Source organism: Coccinella septempunctata, chromosome 6, assembly GCF_907165205.1.
Source record: "Coccinella septempunctata chromosome 6, icCocSept1.1, whole genome shotgun sequence".
Taxonomy (NCBI): Eukaryota; Metazoa; Arthropoda; class Insecta; order Coleoptera; family Coccinellidae; genus Coccinella; species Coccinella septempunctata.
In genome coordinates, this window is record NC_058194.1 from 28215818 (window position 1) to 28233563 (window position 17746).

The 17746-nt window shown below is 38.4% G+C and overlaps 1 protein-coding gene across 6 annotated transcripts in view; it reads right to left on the reverse strand.

Annotated features, from left to right (window-relative positions):
- The window catches only part of LOC123314911 (CUGBP Elav-like family member 4), a 550340-nt gene that overhangs the window by 449686 nt on the left and 82908 nt on the right, over positions 1-17746 (reverse strand). For 2 of the 6 annotated variants that reach the window (XM_044900367.1, XM_044900372.1), the window contains exon 1: positions 14822-15132. The exons of the other annotated variants lie outside the window; for them this stretch is intronic. In XM_044900367.1, coding sequence (XP_044756302.1) covers positions 14822-14881 — 60 coding nt within the window. In that variant the 5' untranslated portion in view covers positions 14882-15132. Of the gene's footprint in view, positions 1-14821; positions 15133-17746 lie in introns of those variants that run through there. 6 annotated transcript variants of the gene reach the window in all.

A 17746-nucleotide genomic window follows, 5' to 3' on the forward strand; every position in this document is an offset into this window, starting at 1 on the left:
AAATTTGCAAATTTCAATCTGCGATATCTCCTGTTATATTCGTCTGATCGAATTGGGATTTCCGGTTATATAATCAGCGTTGCCTAGGCTTCCACTCTAGCACAAAAAGTCGATTTCAAAAATCCCGATTTTTTGGGTCAAAAATGACCTATTTGCTACTCTGTCTGAAAATTAGGATGTTGCATAACTATCCTAGGATATGGAGTTCATAGAATTTGTTTTGAAGATTCTAGAAAACCAAACAGTTGATGAGTCAATAGAGATGATATCAATAGAGATGATATCAATAGAGATGATATCAGTTGATGATTCAATAGAGAATTGCACTCCAGAGAGCTCTTCGAAGTCAACTCGAAAATGAAAAGTGGAAAAACAAAAAAAATTATTTTCTCCTAAACAGAGCCAGATATTCGAAATTTTGGTATGAAAATATAGGTTTTCGAACACGCTGAATCTATTGCGAGTATTTTCGAAAGCCTATCTCCCTTCGTTTAGATTTTCATCCTGAAAATGGCATTTTTCAAAAATTTGCAAATTTCAATCTGCGATATCTCCTGTAATATTCGTCTGATCAAATTGGGATTTCCGGTTATTTAATCAGCGTTGCCTAGGCTTCCACCCTAGCACAAAAACTCGATTTCGAAAATCCCGATTTTTTGGGTCAAAAATGAGCAAGGGGTTAGACCCCCCTAAAATGACCTATTTGCTACTCTGTCTGAAAATTAGTATGTTCCATAACTATCCTAGGATATGGAGTGCATAGAATTTGTTTTGAAGATTCTAGAAAACCAAACAGTTGATGATTCAATAGAGAATTGCACTCCAGAGAGCTCTTCGAAGTCAACTCGAAAATGAAAAGTGGAAAAACAAAAAAAATTATTTTCTCCTAAACAGGGCCAGATATTTGAAATTTTGGTATGAAAATATAGGTTTTCGGACACGCCGAATCTATTGCGAGTATTTTCGAAAGCTTATCTCCCTTCGTTTAGATTTTCATCTTGAAAATGGCATTTTTCAAAAATTTGCAAATTTCAATCTGCGATATCTCCTGTTATATTCGTCTGATCGAATTGGGATTTCCCGTTATATAATCAGCGTTGCCTAGGCTTCCACCCTAGCACAAAAACTCGATTTCGAAAATTCCGATTTTTTGGGTCAAAAATGAGCAAGAGGTTAGACCCCCCTAAAATGACCTATTTGCTACTCTCTCTGAAAATTAGGATGTTCCATAACTATCCTAGGATATGGAGTGCATAGAATTTGTTTTGAAGATTCTAGAAAACCAAACAGTTGATGATTCAATAGAGAATTGCACTCCAGAGAGCTCTTCGAAGTCAACTCGAAAATGAAATGTGGAAAAACAAAAAAAATTATTTTCTCCTAAACAGGGCCAGATATTTGAAATTTTGGTATGAAAATATAGGTTTTCGGACACGCCGAATCTATTGCGAGTATTTTCGAAAGCCTATCTCCCTTCGTTTAGATTTTCATCTTGAAAATGGCATTTTTCAAAAATTTGCAAATTTCAATCTGCGATATCTCCTGTAATATTCGTCTGATCGAATTGGGATTTGCGGTTATATAATCAGCGTTGCCTAGGCTTCCACCCTAGCACAAAAACTCGATTTCGAAAATCCCGATTTTTTGGGTCAAAAATGAGCAAGGGGTTAGACCCCCCTAAAATGACCTATTTGCTACTCTGTCTGAAAATCAGTATGTTCCATAACTATCCTAGGATATGGAGTGCATAGAATTTGTTTTGAAGATTCTAGAAAACCAAACAGTTGATGATTCAATAGAGAATTGCACTCCAGAGAGCTCTTCGAAGTCAACTCGAAAATGAAAAGTGGAAAAACAAAAAAAATTATTTTCTCCTAAACAGGGCCAGATATTCAGAATTTTGGTATGAAAATATGGGTTTTCGAACACGCCGAATCTATTGCGAGTATTTTCGAAAGCCTATATCCCTTCGTTTAGATTTTCATCTCGAAAATGGCATTTTTCAAAAATTTGCAAATTTCAATCTGCGATATCTCCTGTTATATTCGTCTGATCGAATCGGGATTTCCGGTTATATAATCAGCGTTGCCTAGGCTTCCACTCTAGCACAAAAAGTCGATTTCGAAAATCCCGATTTTTTGGGTCAAAAATGAGCAAGGGGTTAGACCCCCCTAAAATGACCTATTTGCTACTCTGTCTGAAAATTAGGATGTTGCATAACTATCCTAGGATATGGAGTGCATAGAATTTGTTTTGAAGATTCTAGAAAACCAAACAGTTGATGATTCAATAGAGAATTGCACTCCAGAGAGCTCTTCGAAGTCAACTCGAAAATGAAAAGTGGAAAAACAAAAAAAATTATTTTCTCCTAAACAGGGCCAGATATTCGAAATTTTGGTATGAAAATATAGGTTTTCGAACACGCTGAATCTATTGCGAGTATTTTCGAAAGCCTATCTCCCTTCGTTTAGATTTTCATCCTGAAAATGGCATTTTTCAAAAATTTGCAAATTTCAATCTGCGATATCTCGTGTTATATTCGTCTGATCGAATTGGGATTTCCCGTTATATAATCAGCGTTGCCTAGGCTTCCACCCTAGCACAAAAACTCGATTTCGAAAATCCCGATTTTTTGGGTCAAAAATGAGCAAGGGGTTAGACCCCCCTAAAATGACCTATTTGCTACTCTCTCTGAAAATTAGGATGTTCCATAACTATCCTAGGATATGGAGTGCATAGAATTTGTTTTGAAGATTCTAGAAAACCAAACAGTTGATGATTCAATAGAGAATTGCACTCCAGAGAGCCCTTCGAAGTCAACTCGAAAATGAAAAGTGGAAAAACAAAAAAAATTAATTTCTCCTAAACAGGGCCAGATATTTGAAATTTTGGTATGAAAATATAGGTTTTCGAACACGCTGAATCTATTGCGAGTATTTTCGGAAGCCTGTCTCCCTTCGTTTAAATTTTCATCTCGGAAATGGCATTTTTCAAAAATTGAGAATTTCACTTGAGAATTCGTCAAGACCGAATAGTTGTACCGAACTGAATGAATTTCTCAAATTTATGACTAGAAGAGTTGCTCTTTCAGAATATGTATTACCTTCAGATTTATGATGATTTTCCTGGAAGATAATCGACTCGAAAGATGACCTTCGAAAATTTCCCAAAAAGATGAAGTGCATAAAAGTTGTTTTGTGAATTCTAAAAAACCAGAAGATAACAAAAAATTACATTTTTAATTATTTGTGTTCTAAATCACCTTAAACTTCTGCCACATCTACGTACATCTCTCATAATCTGTCGCCGCATGCGCATCCCAACCCGCCTTTCCCGCTCAAAACTAACGACCTTTGCCGCTCTCCTTTCTCCCGACGCCTATATCGATGGTTTCCCATTTATTGTCGCTCTTAAGGGCAATTACGACGGTAGGTGACCCGGATCTTCCCGGTCTGATGATGCGACATTAAATCATGCAAGCCTTGGATTAATAGGACCATCAGCGGGGGCCGAGGAGAGAGCGGATCGGCCTCGTTTAAGAAATTGTAGCCACATATTCGTGTCGGAAATTCGGCTTTTATGAGTGGGCGGATTCCCGATTACGGCTGGATGGTTATTTGAAGAGATTGGAGATAATATGATCGATATTTCACGGCGAACGTGTCCCGGTAACAATTTGTTGCCGTCGTGTCGGTGGGACTCGTAGGGGATGATTTATGTCAGGATTTTTTCAATTCAATATCGGTGTTTTTCGACGCTGTTTTTATAGACCATAGATCGCTGAGGGGGCTCCGATCATTTGAATATTAAATGAATAGTTGGAAAGCCCAAGAGGGAAATACGGGATTTAGTCGAGCGTGTCAGATTTATATAAGGGGAGATACCCTGGACCTTGTAGAGTACCTCTACCAAAAATTAGTCTTTGTCTCGTACAAGTATTTTAACAGATTTTAGAGGTCAAAACAAACACTTTTTTCCCATATCATTTTTCCCGATTAAGCCCTCATGGAAAGATAAAGCCATTTTAAGTTTTCATAATGAGCTATGCCACCCCTGAGGAAAATGAATCCCCTTCAGAAAAACAAGCTGAATTTGTGACACTACACAGCTGTGGATCTTTCAAACAGAGATGTATTCATCCAAAGTACCCAATTCTCGGAATTATACAGTTTTATTTTCATTATAGATAATAGTTTGCTTCAAAAAAAGAAAATTGAATAATATAAATAAATATAAGAAAATATACAAAGGTTAAAAAAAGTAAATAAACATCTCGAAGTAAGGGAGAGTGACTCTTAAATAGAAAATATGTATTTCATACGCTGATACATCTGATGAAAACCCTGACATAGACAATCGTTGGTCATAGGAAATTGTTTTCTTTCAATGTTTTTCCTGATGAACAGACTTTTGGTCAAGTCTTTCTCGACCTCTGTTCAACTCTTCCATGGGTTAGGGAGACCTGAACCAATTTTCGGTTCCTAAAAAAAGAATTGCTGTACTCAAAATGTTCATCTCACTATCACTTTATTATTATCTAGCGTTACCTATTTGGGCATGATATCTTCACGCAAAAAAAGGAGTTGCTACCATTTACAGATAGAACTTAAGGGCTACAGAGTGAAAAGGGGTTCAACTCTTCCGGACTCCCCATCTGCGAGAAAATATGAAGAATACTTTTATTTTACAAAACGTGTCATTATATAGCGTCCAAACTTAGTTTGTAGAGCTGGGTTCTTTGAATTTTCTGTATTTTCTTGGTACGTAATGGTCATAATGAGAAAACTGGAAGACGTGGGTTATATCCTGTATTCGAAAAGATTCAACAAATAGATGAAAAACCATATTTCGAAATTCATTTCATTCGATAAAAACGGATTTGAGGTAGAACTAAAAATAACATTTTTTATGGTTTTTCAACAACCTCTATCTCTCAAACCGAGCCGATTCAGAAAAATTGGTAAAGGAAAAAAGTTTTCTTTTTTACCTCAAGAACCTACTGTTGAAATATTTGTAAGAGTCAAAGTTTCACCCTATGGATATATTCACCTATATATATTCACCTGGATATAACAAGAAAAACTCAAGATACTCCTGGTACTAATCATACCTTACAAGAGATTGATCGAAAACATTTAGCTAATCATGAATTATGCGTTCTAAAACCGATGACCTTTACAAGCTTGTTTTAAATGGAAACAAAGTAAAACATGATGAAACAAAGAACAAAATTTCCAATAATATAAATTTGTAATAAATTATTTTAATACATAATTCATAAGTATGGATAAAACCTGGATTATAAAGTGATTGTGGATAACCACCTTGATGTTTCCTCAACAGATGACTAGTTCCATCAATTCAGAATTCGGTTGTAACAGAGCGACAAAAAAAATGTCATCATTTTGAAAAGGTGGATACCCCCAATATAATCCTCACAATTCGGATGTAGGTACGCCCGAAGTACAATTCCGATATGAACACAGTGCACTCCATAATTCCGCTTCATATATACTGATTAATCTGTCACTCACACGCGCCAATCGGTACAATTTAATGCCGCTTTTCAATGCTGCATAATGAACGACGTAATGACGTGGCCATATACCGGAATGACAGAATCAGTACGTCCGAAAATCCTGTTCGATGCACGCCAGTTAATAGAATCGCCAGAAAGAGGGATGATGGCTGACAAACTGCCTGTGAATAATTAAGGTACAGACTAGTTTTGGCCAATATGGGTTGGCCGTGAACGGTCGGAAGAGGCTGACAACGATAGGATGTGTGACATTGACGCATCAACGTCAAGAAATCCCTGAAAATTCACTCCATTACGAGATGAAAAGGATGAAAAATGAAAAAAATCAGTGCTCAGCAACCTGGGGAACTCCTAGATACTACTACATATGGGTTTTTATCGTGATCCTCCACGTGTTTTCTGTCTCCCATTAGGATATTTCCCATATTATCTGGGACACACTGTATATCATCAAGAAAATAACGAAAATATCGCTGCTGCGTGGCAGTAAACAAGGTCGGACTCTTAAAGACAGCCCACACCCTCAAAAATAACATCACCGATTGAGTTTTCAACCAACATCGAACTGCTTTCCAGGAACATCGGTTGTTTGGGCCGGGAAAGGCAATTTAAGGGGAAAATTCTATCGGTGAAAAGATATAATGGCTTTTTCATCATTTTTATTTCTCTTTCCGACCTGGGTGGAAACTTTCACGTTTCATCCAGTGAAAGTCGTTTGTTTTCGGAAGAAGAAGGTTAAGTGAAATACTCGGGAAATTCCTTACCTTTTTTCACGAACGAAAGTGATAAAGTTCAGACGCATCGTTCGGGATATTGATTCTCTTTCATTTAGGGAAAATGATGGTTCATTCAACTGTACTATTTCATCGTTTTCGTTTTTTTAATACTGTGAAAATTAAGTTCTTCATCTTGTTATGAGTGTTACGAGCAGGCAGACGGTTTATTATCGCAATAAGCTATTCTACACGCATTCCTCGACTTCTACTGGCCATTAACCATCTCCTTGTATTGAATTTTTTCGAAGGTGGTATTTTTAGAATCAATCATGTGGATCTGATTGATTTACGATGCCAGAATACGGGTTTATTTACGTACTTCACTCACGAAGTATCGAACCTTTCAGAAAATTCCAACACTGTATGGGAGTTCACGAATAGAACCAATTTATACAGGGTGTCCCATATGAAACACACTTCTTCAACATAGAGACGTAGTTTTATGAGGACTTCTATAGCCTTACTCCAATGAAGTCCAGAGCTACCCTCGAAATATGGGCAGCTGGAGAAAGGGAAATTTAGGCTCATCCAACATGGGATGAGGGCCATAGAATTAAATGGGATGAAGCATCCATAATATCCAACGAAGAAAACTGAAAGAAGCCATAACTAGAAATCCCATTATAGTGCACCCTCTGTCTAAAATGTTCAAAAACATAAGGGCTCCAATTATACGAACAAGTTTGAAGAAGATAGACTTAAAACCAAGTCTGAATATCCAAATTTCACAAGACAGATTGAGAATAGGATAGGATAGAAATGGAGCAAGTTCATTGATAATTCGATAAGTAAAATTTCGAATAAACCTCATCTGAAAATAACGCTACGAATGCTAGACGAAACGTTGGAAAGAATGAAACAAAATGGTGGAAAAACCACGATAAATCCTACTATGAATTTATCATCACAAAACAATGAATTCCAATCCAGTGAGCTCGTTTCGATTCACCTATTCCGATAACCACTAAAAGCAGACACTATCCGAACCCCTTGCAGCCACGTCTTCATTTGGCGGAGGGTTGATTATTGATCTTAAATGAATATTTCGTGTAAACACCGGGCGCGTCATGAAATATTCAAAAGTTCGAGCGGCAACCTCGTCTCTGTTCTTTTTCTCTGATTAAAAGGAACTCCGGTTTGCAAATGGGTGAAGGTTTTGAACGGAATTTCAGGCACATCTTGATGCGATGGTGGTACGGACAGACGTCATATTCTGATGAGATTGTCGATTGTAGATTCGAAGAGGGCTTGAATTGTACTGCGACCTTGAGATCTTACCCTCTAGTTTCAGAGTCCCAATAAACTCCAGTATCTGAGAAAATGGGTATTCAAAGCTTTTCGTTTCGATTGCACAAGTTGGCAACATCGACTGAAATATGCGTTGTTAATAAAGGACAACAAATACATTATCTTGATGAGATGGACAAAGATGGCTGTCTATGAAGTCTGCGACGAACGAGGAAGGTCGTAAAATTTTATGGGATTTTTATGGCCGGTTGCTGTTGAACGTTGAAGCTCGCCAGTGAGTACGCGCCTTATGGTGGCTGTATATCAACAGCTGTTATTTTATAAACAAGCCATTGTTCTTTTTATTTTCTAGTAGGCACTGTTGCCAAATCGTAAACTAGAAACGAAGCGATTTGAATTTAAAAATCTCATATTTGAAGAATGATTTTGAATAGTTTCCGCGGTGATAACCCAAATTGAGGAGAATTTCCCATTGGCAACTTGGCGATCCTTCCGTTTCCGATGTGGCAACAATGGATCCGGAGTTCTCGACCGGATTACTTCAGCTTTAGCCGAACCGATCCAATTAATACGCGTCCGCCATTTTTCCCTCTCCGCGACCAACTGAAAAAATTCTGAATATGAACTTTAATTGAATGTGTCACGGCGCGGAATGCTCTCGAAGGCCGAGAACCCCAAAGTTGATTAAGAAGGCCTCTCCAAACCCCTCCCACGCTCCCCCACGCCGGAGTTATTATACTCGGGGGCTAAAACCGACGGAAGAATTGAAACGAACTCTTTGAATTCGGTTATTCGGAATTCCTTCTGGTCTAGATATACGTAATTAGATTATTTTTATTCAAATCAGTTTCATTGGCCCTCCGTTATCGTTACCGAGGATGGAATTGGACGTTTGGGGGCGAAAGGAATATTCAATTTTTAGTACGTGCTCTTAGGAGACGTTGGATGTTCGTGTCAATTCATGTTCTGTAAGAAAATTCGTAAGGCAGGCCGTACACGTTGCGTCTGTGCGGAAAATGCCAACAGGTTATGGGCCCATGCTACGATTTTCCAAATTATATCACACCAAGCAACGAAGCTTGATGACCACATTAATCTGGCTGCGATACACTTTAAATTACACAAAAACAAGCCGAAAATATATCAAATAGGTATCTTTTACCATACGAATGTAATTATCAACACTTGATTTCTCTTTGAGAACTTCCACATACTGAGTTTGATCAAAAGTTACCACTCCTTCGTGTCACTGAGTATATTACGAATTTTTTCCCGGAATTCAATAAAGGACTCCACAAATTTTCTGCTTCTGTGAAACTTGCCTGCAACTGAAAATTATTATAAACACAATTTTATCTCAGCTCATCTAGCGTCTAGATCTTCAAACGGTGTACAGTTTTCTAATATAAAGTGGACCGTTACCATTCTGTTTATGACTGAAAACCACATGGTACATCAGTATGTGGAATATCTTACATCAATAAACATGCGGACTATTTTAAGATCCGACTTCGGGATATTTCCAAGAAGAACGTTATGTTCCCAACTTGCTGCGTTCCTCTCTATCGATTCATACTCAATATACCTACACGATCTCGATATTCTCATCAAATTGGGATAGAGCAGTTTCTGTTATTCATGCTCAACTACTGAGTAGTAGTTCAGTAACAAAGGAACATATATCATTGATTTTCTATTGTTGAAATTCTTGTAATGTCCGATTACTTTTGCAGTAGATTCTTGAGGTCAAAAGAAACACTTTTTTTATATACCATTACTTCCGATTCGGCCTTGATAAAAATATATATCCATATTGAGTTCTCATAATGAACTATCTTATATTGTGTTCGAGAAAGATTCATCAAATAAATGAAAAACTATATTACAAAATTCATTTCATTCGATGAAACCGTTTGTGAGATGAAACCAAAAATATCATTTTTATGGTATAGGAAAAAAGTCTTTTTTTTGACCTCAAGAATCTACTGGTAAAATATTTGTACGAGTGAAAGACCCATCCTGTAATATCCGGAATCGCCCATCAGATAAATCATTCTCTACTGTTTGCAACCCTACTGATGTTTGGCCATTTTTCAAGATGTTATTGGTGCATCCGTTTCATTAAATAGAATCGGAATTGGGGTTGCGTTTTATCTGAGAACATATAGATCTGATCTGAGAGAGAATGACTTCGGTGGCGAATTGCAGGTTGGAAATGAACCAAAAAATAGCCATAAATAAGGGGCGAGTTCGAACCATTGAATTCATTTGGGGCATTCTCCACTACATTTATCTCGATAAATGTTACGAAATTTATTGCGCCATGTAGGAGGTAGGAGTGATTTCAAAACATTGGGTAATCGCACATATGGATAATTTTTTCGGGAAATGCAAGGTGCCATGGGGGCCATGCCCCCCTACTTCTAGCTAGAGGTTGCTCTTTTAGAATATATATCATTTAGATCTACCATGATTTTTCTGGTAGAGCTTTAGAGTTAGCGATGCTAAATAGGGATTTACTCGAGCGTCGTGGAGACCTAGTGGATTTTGAAGATTAGTTGGTAGGAAGAAGAAAAGGTTCCATAATGTATGCACTTTCAGCGGTGGGGAAAGCGTCTGCAGTTTCTTCCTGAAATAAATCTTCAGGTGTACATACTCGAGCTTAGATTAAGATACTGTATATGTGTCTCTGATAATAAATTCATGTTAATCTGACAATTTGCGTGGTGGGGCTGGCCGTAAGGAAGAGTTGAAAATGGTACGAAAAAATTTTGTTCGAGCGTGTCAGATCTTTAAAGGATATGTTAATTATATCCAAAGGAAGCTACGTTTCAAGGGACTGACAATTCGGAAGTGACGCAAGGTCACAGCAGTCCTTTGAAAATGCAGAAAAAATCGTTACTTGTACATACTCGAGCGTGTCAGATTTTGATACAGATGGTTTATATCGGTGTTGCAGACTTATTGACTCATTAATCGGACACTAATCAGGGGGGTTTTCTTAATCTGACAGTTTGAAGATGATAACAAGACATTTTTTTAATATCTCCTTTCGTGTACCTCTAATCGTTTCTGTATTCATCATGAAAGTCGTAGATAATAAAATTCTATACAACTTTTGTCTGAAGCAATTTTGCCTACTCAGTTCTCGAGTTAGAGGGCGATAAGGTCGTGGAGGTTAGCCACACATGCGAAAGGCCAAGGTCAATGTAGAAACCCAGTCTAATGTACATCCATATAACTTGAAAACGTTCAGACTTAGAAAATGTTATGCTCTACAACTTTTATGCTGAATGCGAAAACGATTTAAAGCCCAGGAGAGGAGATAATTCAAAAAAACTGATTTTTGTGACCTTTATGGCCATATTTTATTGTTTCGGCTTGCTGAAACTGTCAGATTAAATTTTTTCCGTTATTCTTGAATCATTAGCTTCAATATAATGAAAAGAGCCACCGAGCTCAAGAATGTACACGTTAAGTTTTTTTGGTGGCTTCCCAGATATTTTCGTCACACTTACATTGTTAGATCAAGAGAATGTATACTTCTAAACATGTGATTAACCACATATATATAAATCTGACAAGCGCCTCAGAGCAAAAACCCGTTCAAAGGATATCACGGAACTTCAATATGCAGACGACTGCGCACTTATCGCTAGCAGCCAGCCCAGAGGATCTACAGATAATGCTGGACACCTATAGACATATATACGAAGCTTTAGGCCTTAGACTCAATATCGACAAAACCAAAATCCTGGTAAGTCGGTCAGAAAGCCTTCAAACACATATCAGCCTGGAGAATGAAACTCTAGAACAGGTCGAGCAGTTCGAATACTTGGGAAGCTTCATAATACTAGGGCTAACCTAGACACGGAAATACACAACCGTATCAATTCAGCATCGCGGGCATTCTGGAGGCTAAAGGTCAGAGTTTTGTCAAAATCACCTCAATCTGAAGACCAAGACAGCTGTTTACAAAGCAATCGTCCTCCTAACGCTTCTTTACGGAAGCGAAAGCTGGACGCCCTACAGGCGACATATTAAACAGCATGAACAAACGCAACAACGTCATCTAAGACAGATAATGCACATCAGATGGTTCCACAAAGTTTCGAATGCAGAAGTCGTGCAACGAGCGAGTTGTATAACAATTGAGACTCAAGTAACGAGGGCCCGACTCAGATGGAGCGATCACATTCTGAGGATGCAAGACACAAGACTCCCAAAATTAGCTCTGTATGGCGAATTGGCAGAGGGAGCCCGGAAACCAGGAGGCCAGTATGAGCGGTTTAAGGATACACCACATCAATCCCTAAAATCATGCCAGTCATAACTGGGAACAACTAGCGTTAAACAGTTCACAGTGGAGATCTATGGTGCACAGTTATAATGGAGACTCGAGAAGAATTCAGCGACGGCCAGATCTGGTTGGTGACTATCCATGCCCGGAGTGTGGAAGGATCTGTAGGTCACGGTTAGGTCTCTTCAGTCACAGGAGGGCACACAGTCGCAATTTGGCCCAAGAAATTATAAGTCTGTTCTTTTTTTATGTCTTTCCCGGTAACGGGATACAGCAATGAGATGAGATGATGAATCTGACACGCTCGAGTATGTACAATGATCGTTTTTTTTTACTATTCTGACAGGCTGTCCTAGACAATACCCCCTATATACAGGTCTAATTTTTGGTAGAAGAACTCTACAGGATCCAAGATATCTCCCCTTGTATTAATCTGACACGCTCGTGTACATCCCGAATTTCCCTCTTGGGCTCACCAACTATTGGTATATGCATGTCGATCAAATTTCCCTTTCCTTTCGTTACTCCACACAGCATAATGATGGCTCGACTCCCTTCTCAACTGAACAAAATCGCTCGGAAAGAGTCATCCGCAAAAATTAATCCCTCGAAATATCCCCAAAATCCCCCCATTCACTCCTTATATCGCCGCGAAGAGTCGCGGTAGCAGGAATCAGGCTTCCCTTTCTTCTGCAGAACGGCCGGGGGTCGGGGAATCTGTAAACATCAGAATCTTCACAATTTGATGAATAACGCAATAACGTCGAGTGCCCCTCGCAACGTTCAAAGAAAACGTTTCGAAAGATTTGTGTAAACGAAGCCGCCTTGCCTCATCGGAGAGACGCGAAAGAGGCCATCTGCTCTTTTATCCAAGGCACAAGTGCGATTTTATCCTGAAACGTCCCGTCGTACAAGGAAAGGCAGGGTTGAGGAGTTATTCCAGGGTGACTGTTTCTCTTCACTTGCGATAAATAGAATTTATGAACAGCTTGTGGAATTCGAGCGAAAATCAGAGGAAACCCTGTATAAATATTTCATTTTGAAGTACTTCGAAGAACTCTCAGATGCTACCATTCATCTTTCCTCTTTCATTATCGACAGAAAATACAAGCTTCATTTAAAATGACTGATTTATGTATGTCGAATCGGGAGTTCCAGTAATCGAAGAATAGTAGGTATTTGCCCACATCAATCAATGATAATGTAATATCTAGTAGATGGATATTCTATACTAGGTTAGTCCTTGACTGGTTCAAATATTTTAACAGTAGATTCCTGAGGTCAAAAGAAACACTTTTTTCCTTTACCATTTTTTCCGATTCGGCCCCAATAAAAAGATATAGCCATTTTAAGTTTTCATAATGAGCTATGCCACCCCTGGACAAACAAAATTCCCTTCAGAATAACAAGCTAAATCTATGGTACTACACATCCGTGGATGTTTAAAACAGCGTTGCATTCAGTAATCAATTTTCCAAATATCACACATATTTTTGATTTTTGAACATCAAATCACTCGAAAACGGTGCGTTATACGAAAAAATATGAGGAATACTTTTATTTTACAAAACGCTCAAACATTCATAAGATAGCGTCCAACTTAGTGTCCAAGTTGATTTCTTCGAATTGTTGGTATTTTTATGGTACGTATTGGTCATAATGAGAAACTGGAGGACATAGGTAATATCTTGTGTTAGAAAAAGATTCATCGAATAACTGAAAAACTATATTTCGAAATTCGTTTCATTCCATAAAACGGTTTGAGAGGTAGAACTAAAATACCATTTTTTATGATATTTCAACAGCCTGTGTCTTTTAAACCCAGCTGATTCGAAAAAAATGGTAAACGAAAAAAGTGTTTCTTTTGATCTCAAGAATCTACTGTTAAAATACTTTCACGAGTCAAAGACTGTATTTGTACGCATGCGGATAAAGTATGTTCAGGTAGTTGAACCATCTTGCATTCAAGGATTTTCTTGTAGCCATAATTTCAAGGTAATTCATTACCTTACCTTACCCAAAGATATTTTGCTGTTTGTTGGAGAAATTGCAGATGCAATGAGTAAATCATTCAGTGTTTTCTTTTTTATAAATTGGGCCTGAAGATGACCTCGTGTAGAGGTCGAAACATGTAGCCTGTTCATTATTAAAAGAATTTTGGAGTTCACATAGAGCTGACTTATTCCTCTTATTGGAATTACACTACCAAAGCAACTGAAATTGATTCACACTGATTTTAAAGTAAGAAGTTCGACAGTTAGTTATGAATTTTTAAGGAAATTATTTCCAATATTTGAACTAGTGTCTGGTATTTCATTTCCTGAGATCATAATTCTAGATCGGTATTAGTTGGGTTTAGTTTTTGACCATCCACGTTTCCTATATCCTGTGAAAAATCTAGAATTATTTCTCTCATTCTTTTTTTTTTCATATATTCTCCCAAAAGGGAAATTTCTGAGAAAACGTTAAGAAGAGATAGAAGTTTAGTTCCTAATGGGATTGGCTTTGTATACTCTACCGAAACATACTATCGAATTGTTATATTTGTATCACCAAAATGAAAGGATAAATGTTTTTTCATTCGGTTGTTATCAAGTACTAACGATATCTGAAATTATACTGGAGATATATTGGGTTCAAACTAAAAATGATAAAGCACACATCTTAACCATTGACATCAATAGGTATATATTTTACTGAGCATAGATTTGTCCGGAATACTCAGTCACAAATAATAACCCCTTCATCTGATAAACCTACGATATCATTCATCAGTTAGCATGAATTATTTAGCCAAACACTTGAAAAATTCAAACGAAATTCGAGCAATAACAAATATCCTAACCTCAATTCCGGCCTAAACCGGTATCGTACATTTTGCGCAACAGAAACCTCCGAAAACCTCATCCCACGAGCGAATTTTTCAATTCCCCGCAACAATACATTCGTAATACCCACCAAACTGCCGTCATAATATCCCATAAGCTCCGGATAGATCAGCATCTCGCAATAATCCATGATGACGATGACGGACGAACGGCAAAACCTGACGGACGCGAACCCGGCAAAAAAGACGTGGACCGGCCCTATCGACGACCGCTGCTCGTACGGAACCGCTGTGTGTACGCGAGTTTGCGGCGCGGGACACGCAACAGGAACTATCGTCCGTTCGGTTTTCCACCCGGGGCGGACATGTTTGTTTATATTATCGCATCTGAGCCAAGCCACCACGCTACGAAGCTGTGTTTTCGTGCGCGCACACAATGAGAGACGGATTTACGCTGAAACTGCTGAAAGATCGCCCCTGCTGCCGCTCTCCGAGCCAGCGTCTGGTTGGACGGGACGGGAGGGTCATGGGCGCCGTTTCCGGGGATGATGGCAAGGGGCTTCCCCGATAGATTCGTCGGGTTACGACAGAAACTGGGACATATGTCATCAGAAGTACGTTTTTTATTTCAAAATACGGAGTATCCTTCTCAAATGAAAGATTAGCACTAGCAGACTTCAATATTGGATTGATTTCATTCAAAATATGATTTATACGAAAGCGCTGAAGTGCCACACACAAAAAAAATTCCAAATGAACAATTCTGACTTGCAAGTCGGAATTCTCTGTGAGCTTGTCAGAATCAATAACGTCCGTTAAAACTTTTGAAAGAAAAGAGATAGGGTAGGCGTAGGTTAAGGGTCCAAATGTGCCTATACATGCCTTAAATGAGACAAATCTGCTCTGCAGTGGGTAGTTTGCTCACATGATCCGGCAACAATCGAATGAAACAAAGCAAATATCATTCGACCAATTCTAGCCCCACTACTGTCTTGCATCTCAGAATTCTGACTTGTATCTCAGAATTCCGACTTGTATCTCAGAATTCCGACTTGTTACTCAGAATTCTGACTTGCAATTCGGAATTCCGACTTTTAACTCAGAATTCTGACTTAGTAAGTCGAAATTATACGTTTGGATTTTTTTTTGGTGTGGCCCGCCAGCGCTTTCGTAGATTTATCCATCATCGATGCATAAAATCATCATAATATATCCGATACGTTGAGTATAAAGGCATCAACTTGTGATTATTGAACCTGCACCATAATTCACTGACTGCCTATGAAATATTCAACAATCACTCGTGATTTATGAGGCATTATTCACTGATCAATTGAACTTTATGATCAGAATTACATATAGAAGCTCTGAACATGAAATGCTGCTATATACAGGACGATTCTTTGGCTCGTACAAATATTTTAACAGTAGATTTTCGAGGTCAAAAGAAACCTTTTTCTTTATCATTTTTTTGTGACAGGTCACAAGCTCTCGTCAAAAATTCTTCCAATTGTGTTCTTTTCCCTACTGCAATGAGCTTACTATGTCTATGTTTGTAGAGACCACCATCAAAGGCCTATATAGGGCAATCCTTATTGAAATTACCCTTATTACTCTTCTTATTATTTGAACTTGGAAAAGCAAAAAGGTTGAAGGACACGCTTGGGACGCAAATCAACAACATGATTCGTTCACATGCTGATTTGTCAGTGGAGGCCATTAACAGAAAACCCGCCATCCAGTCTTCTCCGAAAGTCGAATGAATCTCTAAATTTTCAGCCCTCAATGTTGGTTCATCGACAGCAACATCCTTACACTATGAGACCATTCTAAAATCCCGCGTCTACGCCCATGGAGAAGGCCAATTGCATTTCAATATTTCAGGATTTCGGCGATCGGCAGGAGAACACATATCGCTGTCGATATCGTCTATTTATAGGACGCGCGATGAATTCCTGCTCAATCGTTGGTCGGTTCCTGAGGACGTCGAAGTTCATGATCGATTATATGGTCGGAATTGATGGCAGCCAACGTTTGCTTTTGTGTAATAGCTATAAGAGAATTCTTCGGGGGGTTTCGGAAAGCGTTTACGACTTCCTGTTAATTCCAGGAAAGACTGTTACGTTCAAATTGAAAAATGTGCTTCTCTGCCAGTTATTTATATCTGACTTCTCTGTGTCAATGAGTGAGACGAGCTGCTGCGGATTGAAGTTTTTAGAGCCACCATGAAGAATTACTCATAACAATGCAACCTTTAAATGGAACTGTCAGTTTGGTCTAGATATTTATGAAAGGTCGAATTGCGAGGGCTGAAGGCCCGAGCTACTACTGAAGGCGAATCGCGAAGGCCGTACGCTCGAGCTACTGACAAAGAACAATCAGCCTGTAAAGGTGAATCTGCCCACAAGGTGTATCTATAGGCTAACTAGTGATAATAAGAATAAATCATCAAGCAGTGTCACAAGGCTTGAGCTTGCAAGTCACATATTAGGCAATGTACATAAAGAAGTAGTAAATGGTTTTACTTCAGGTTATTAAAAGGCACTTATACATTTTATAAGCAACTGACAAAGATAGTTTTACAGCAAAGAGTATCAACTCTTCGATTATAGTGAAAAAAAATACTCTTCCTTATGCATTGCATATGGATATAACGAGCCATATTCTGAAGATTTGACGAGTGAGTTTTGTAGGGTTATTGCTGGGACTGTGGTGGAGGCGACAGGGCTCCTTATGTTCCTTAGGGTCTGTAGTTTCTAGTCGGCATCATAATTTGTTAATGGCGTTTAAGTGCCTCCTTTCGGACAGCCAAAAAAACATGAAGACAAAGAATTGGAAGCTTTACTCGATGAGAATCCATGTCAAACGCAAGGAACTCTTGCAGAATTGTGTATCTTACCCAACATGCAATTTCAGTACAATTATATCTAATACGTGGAAATCATTCGAAAGCAAGGCAATTGAATGCCTGAACTGCACAGTGAGGAGTTGAAAGGCCTAATATCGCGAAACTCTTGAAAAATAATTCAGAAATGCTCAAGTGAAACATTTAACCA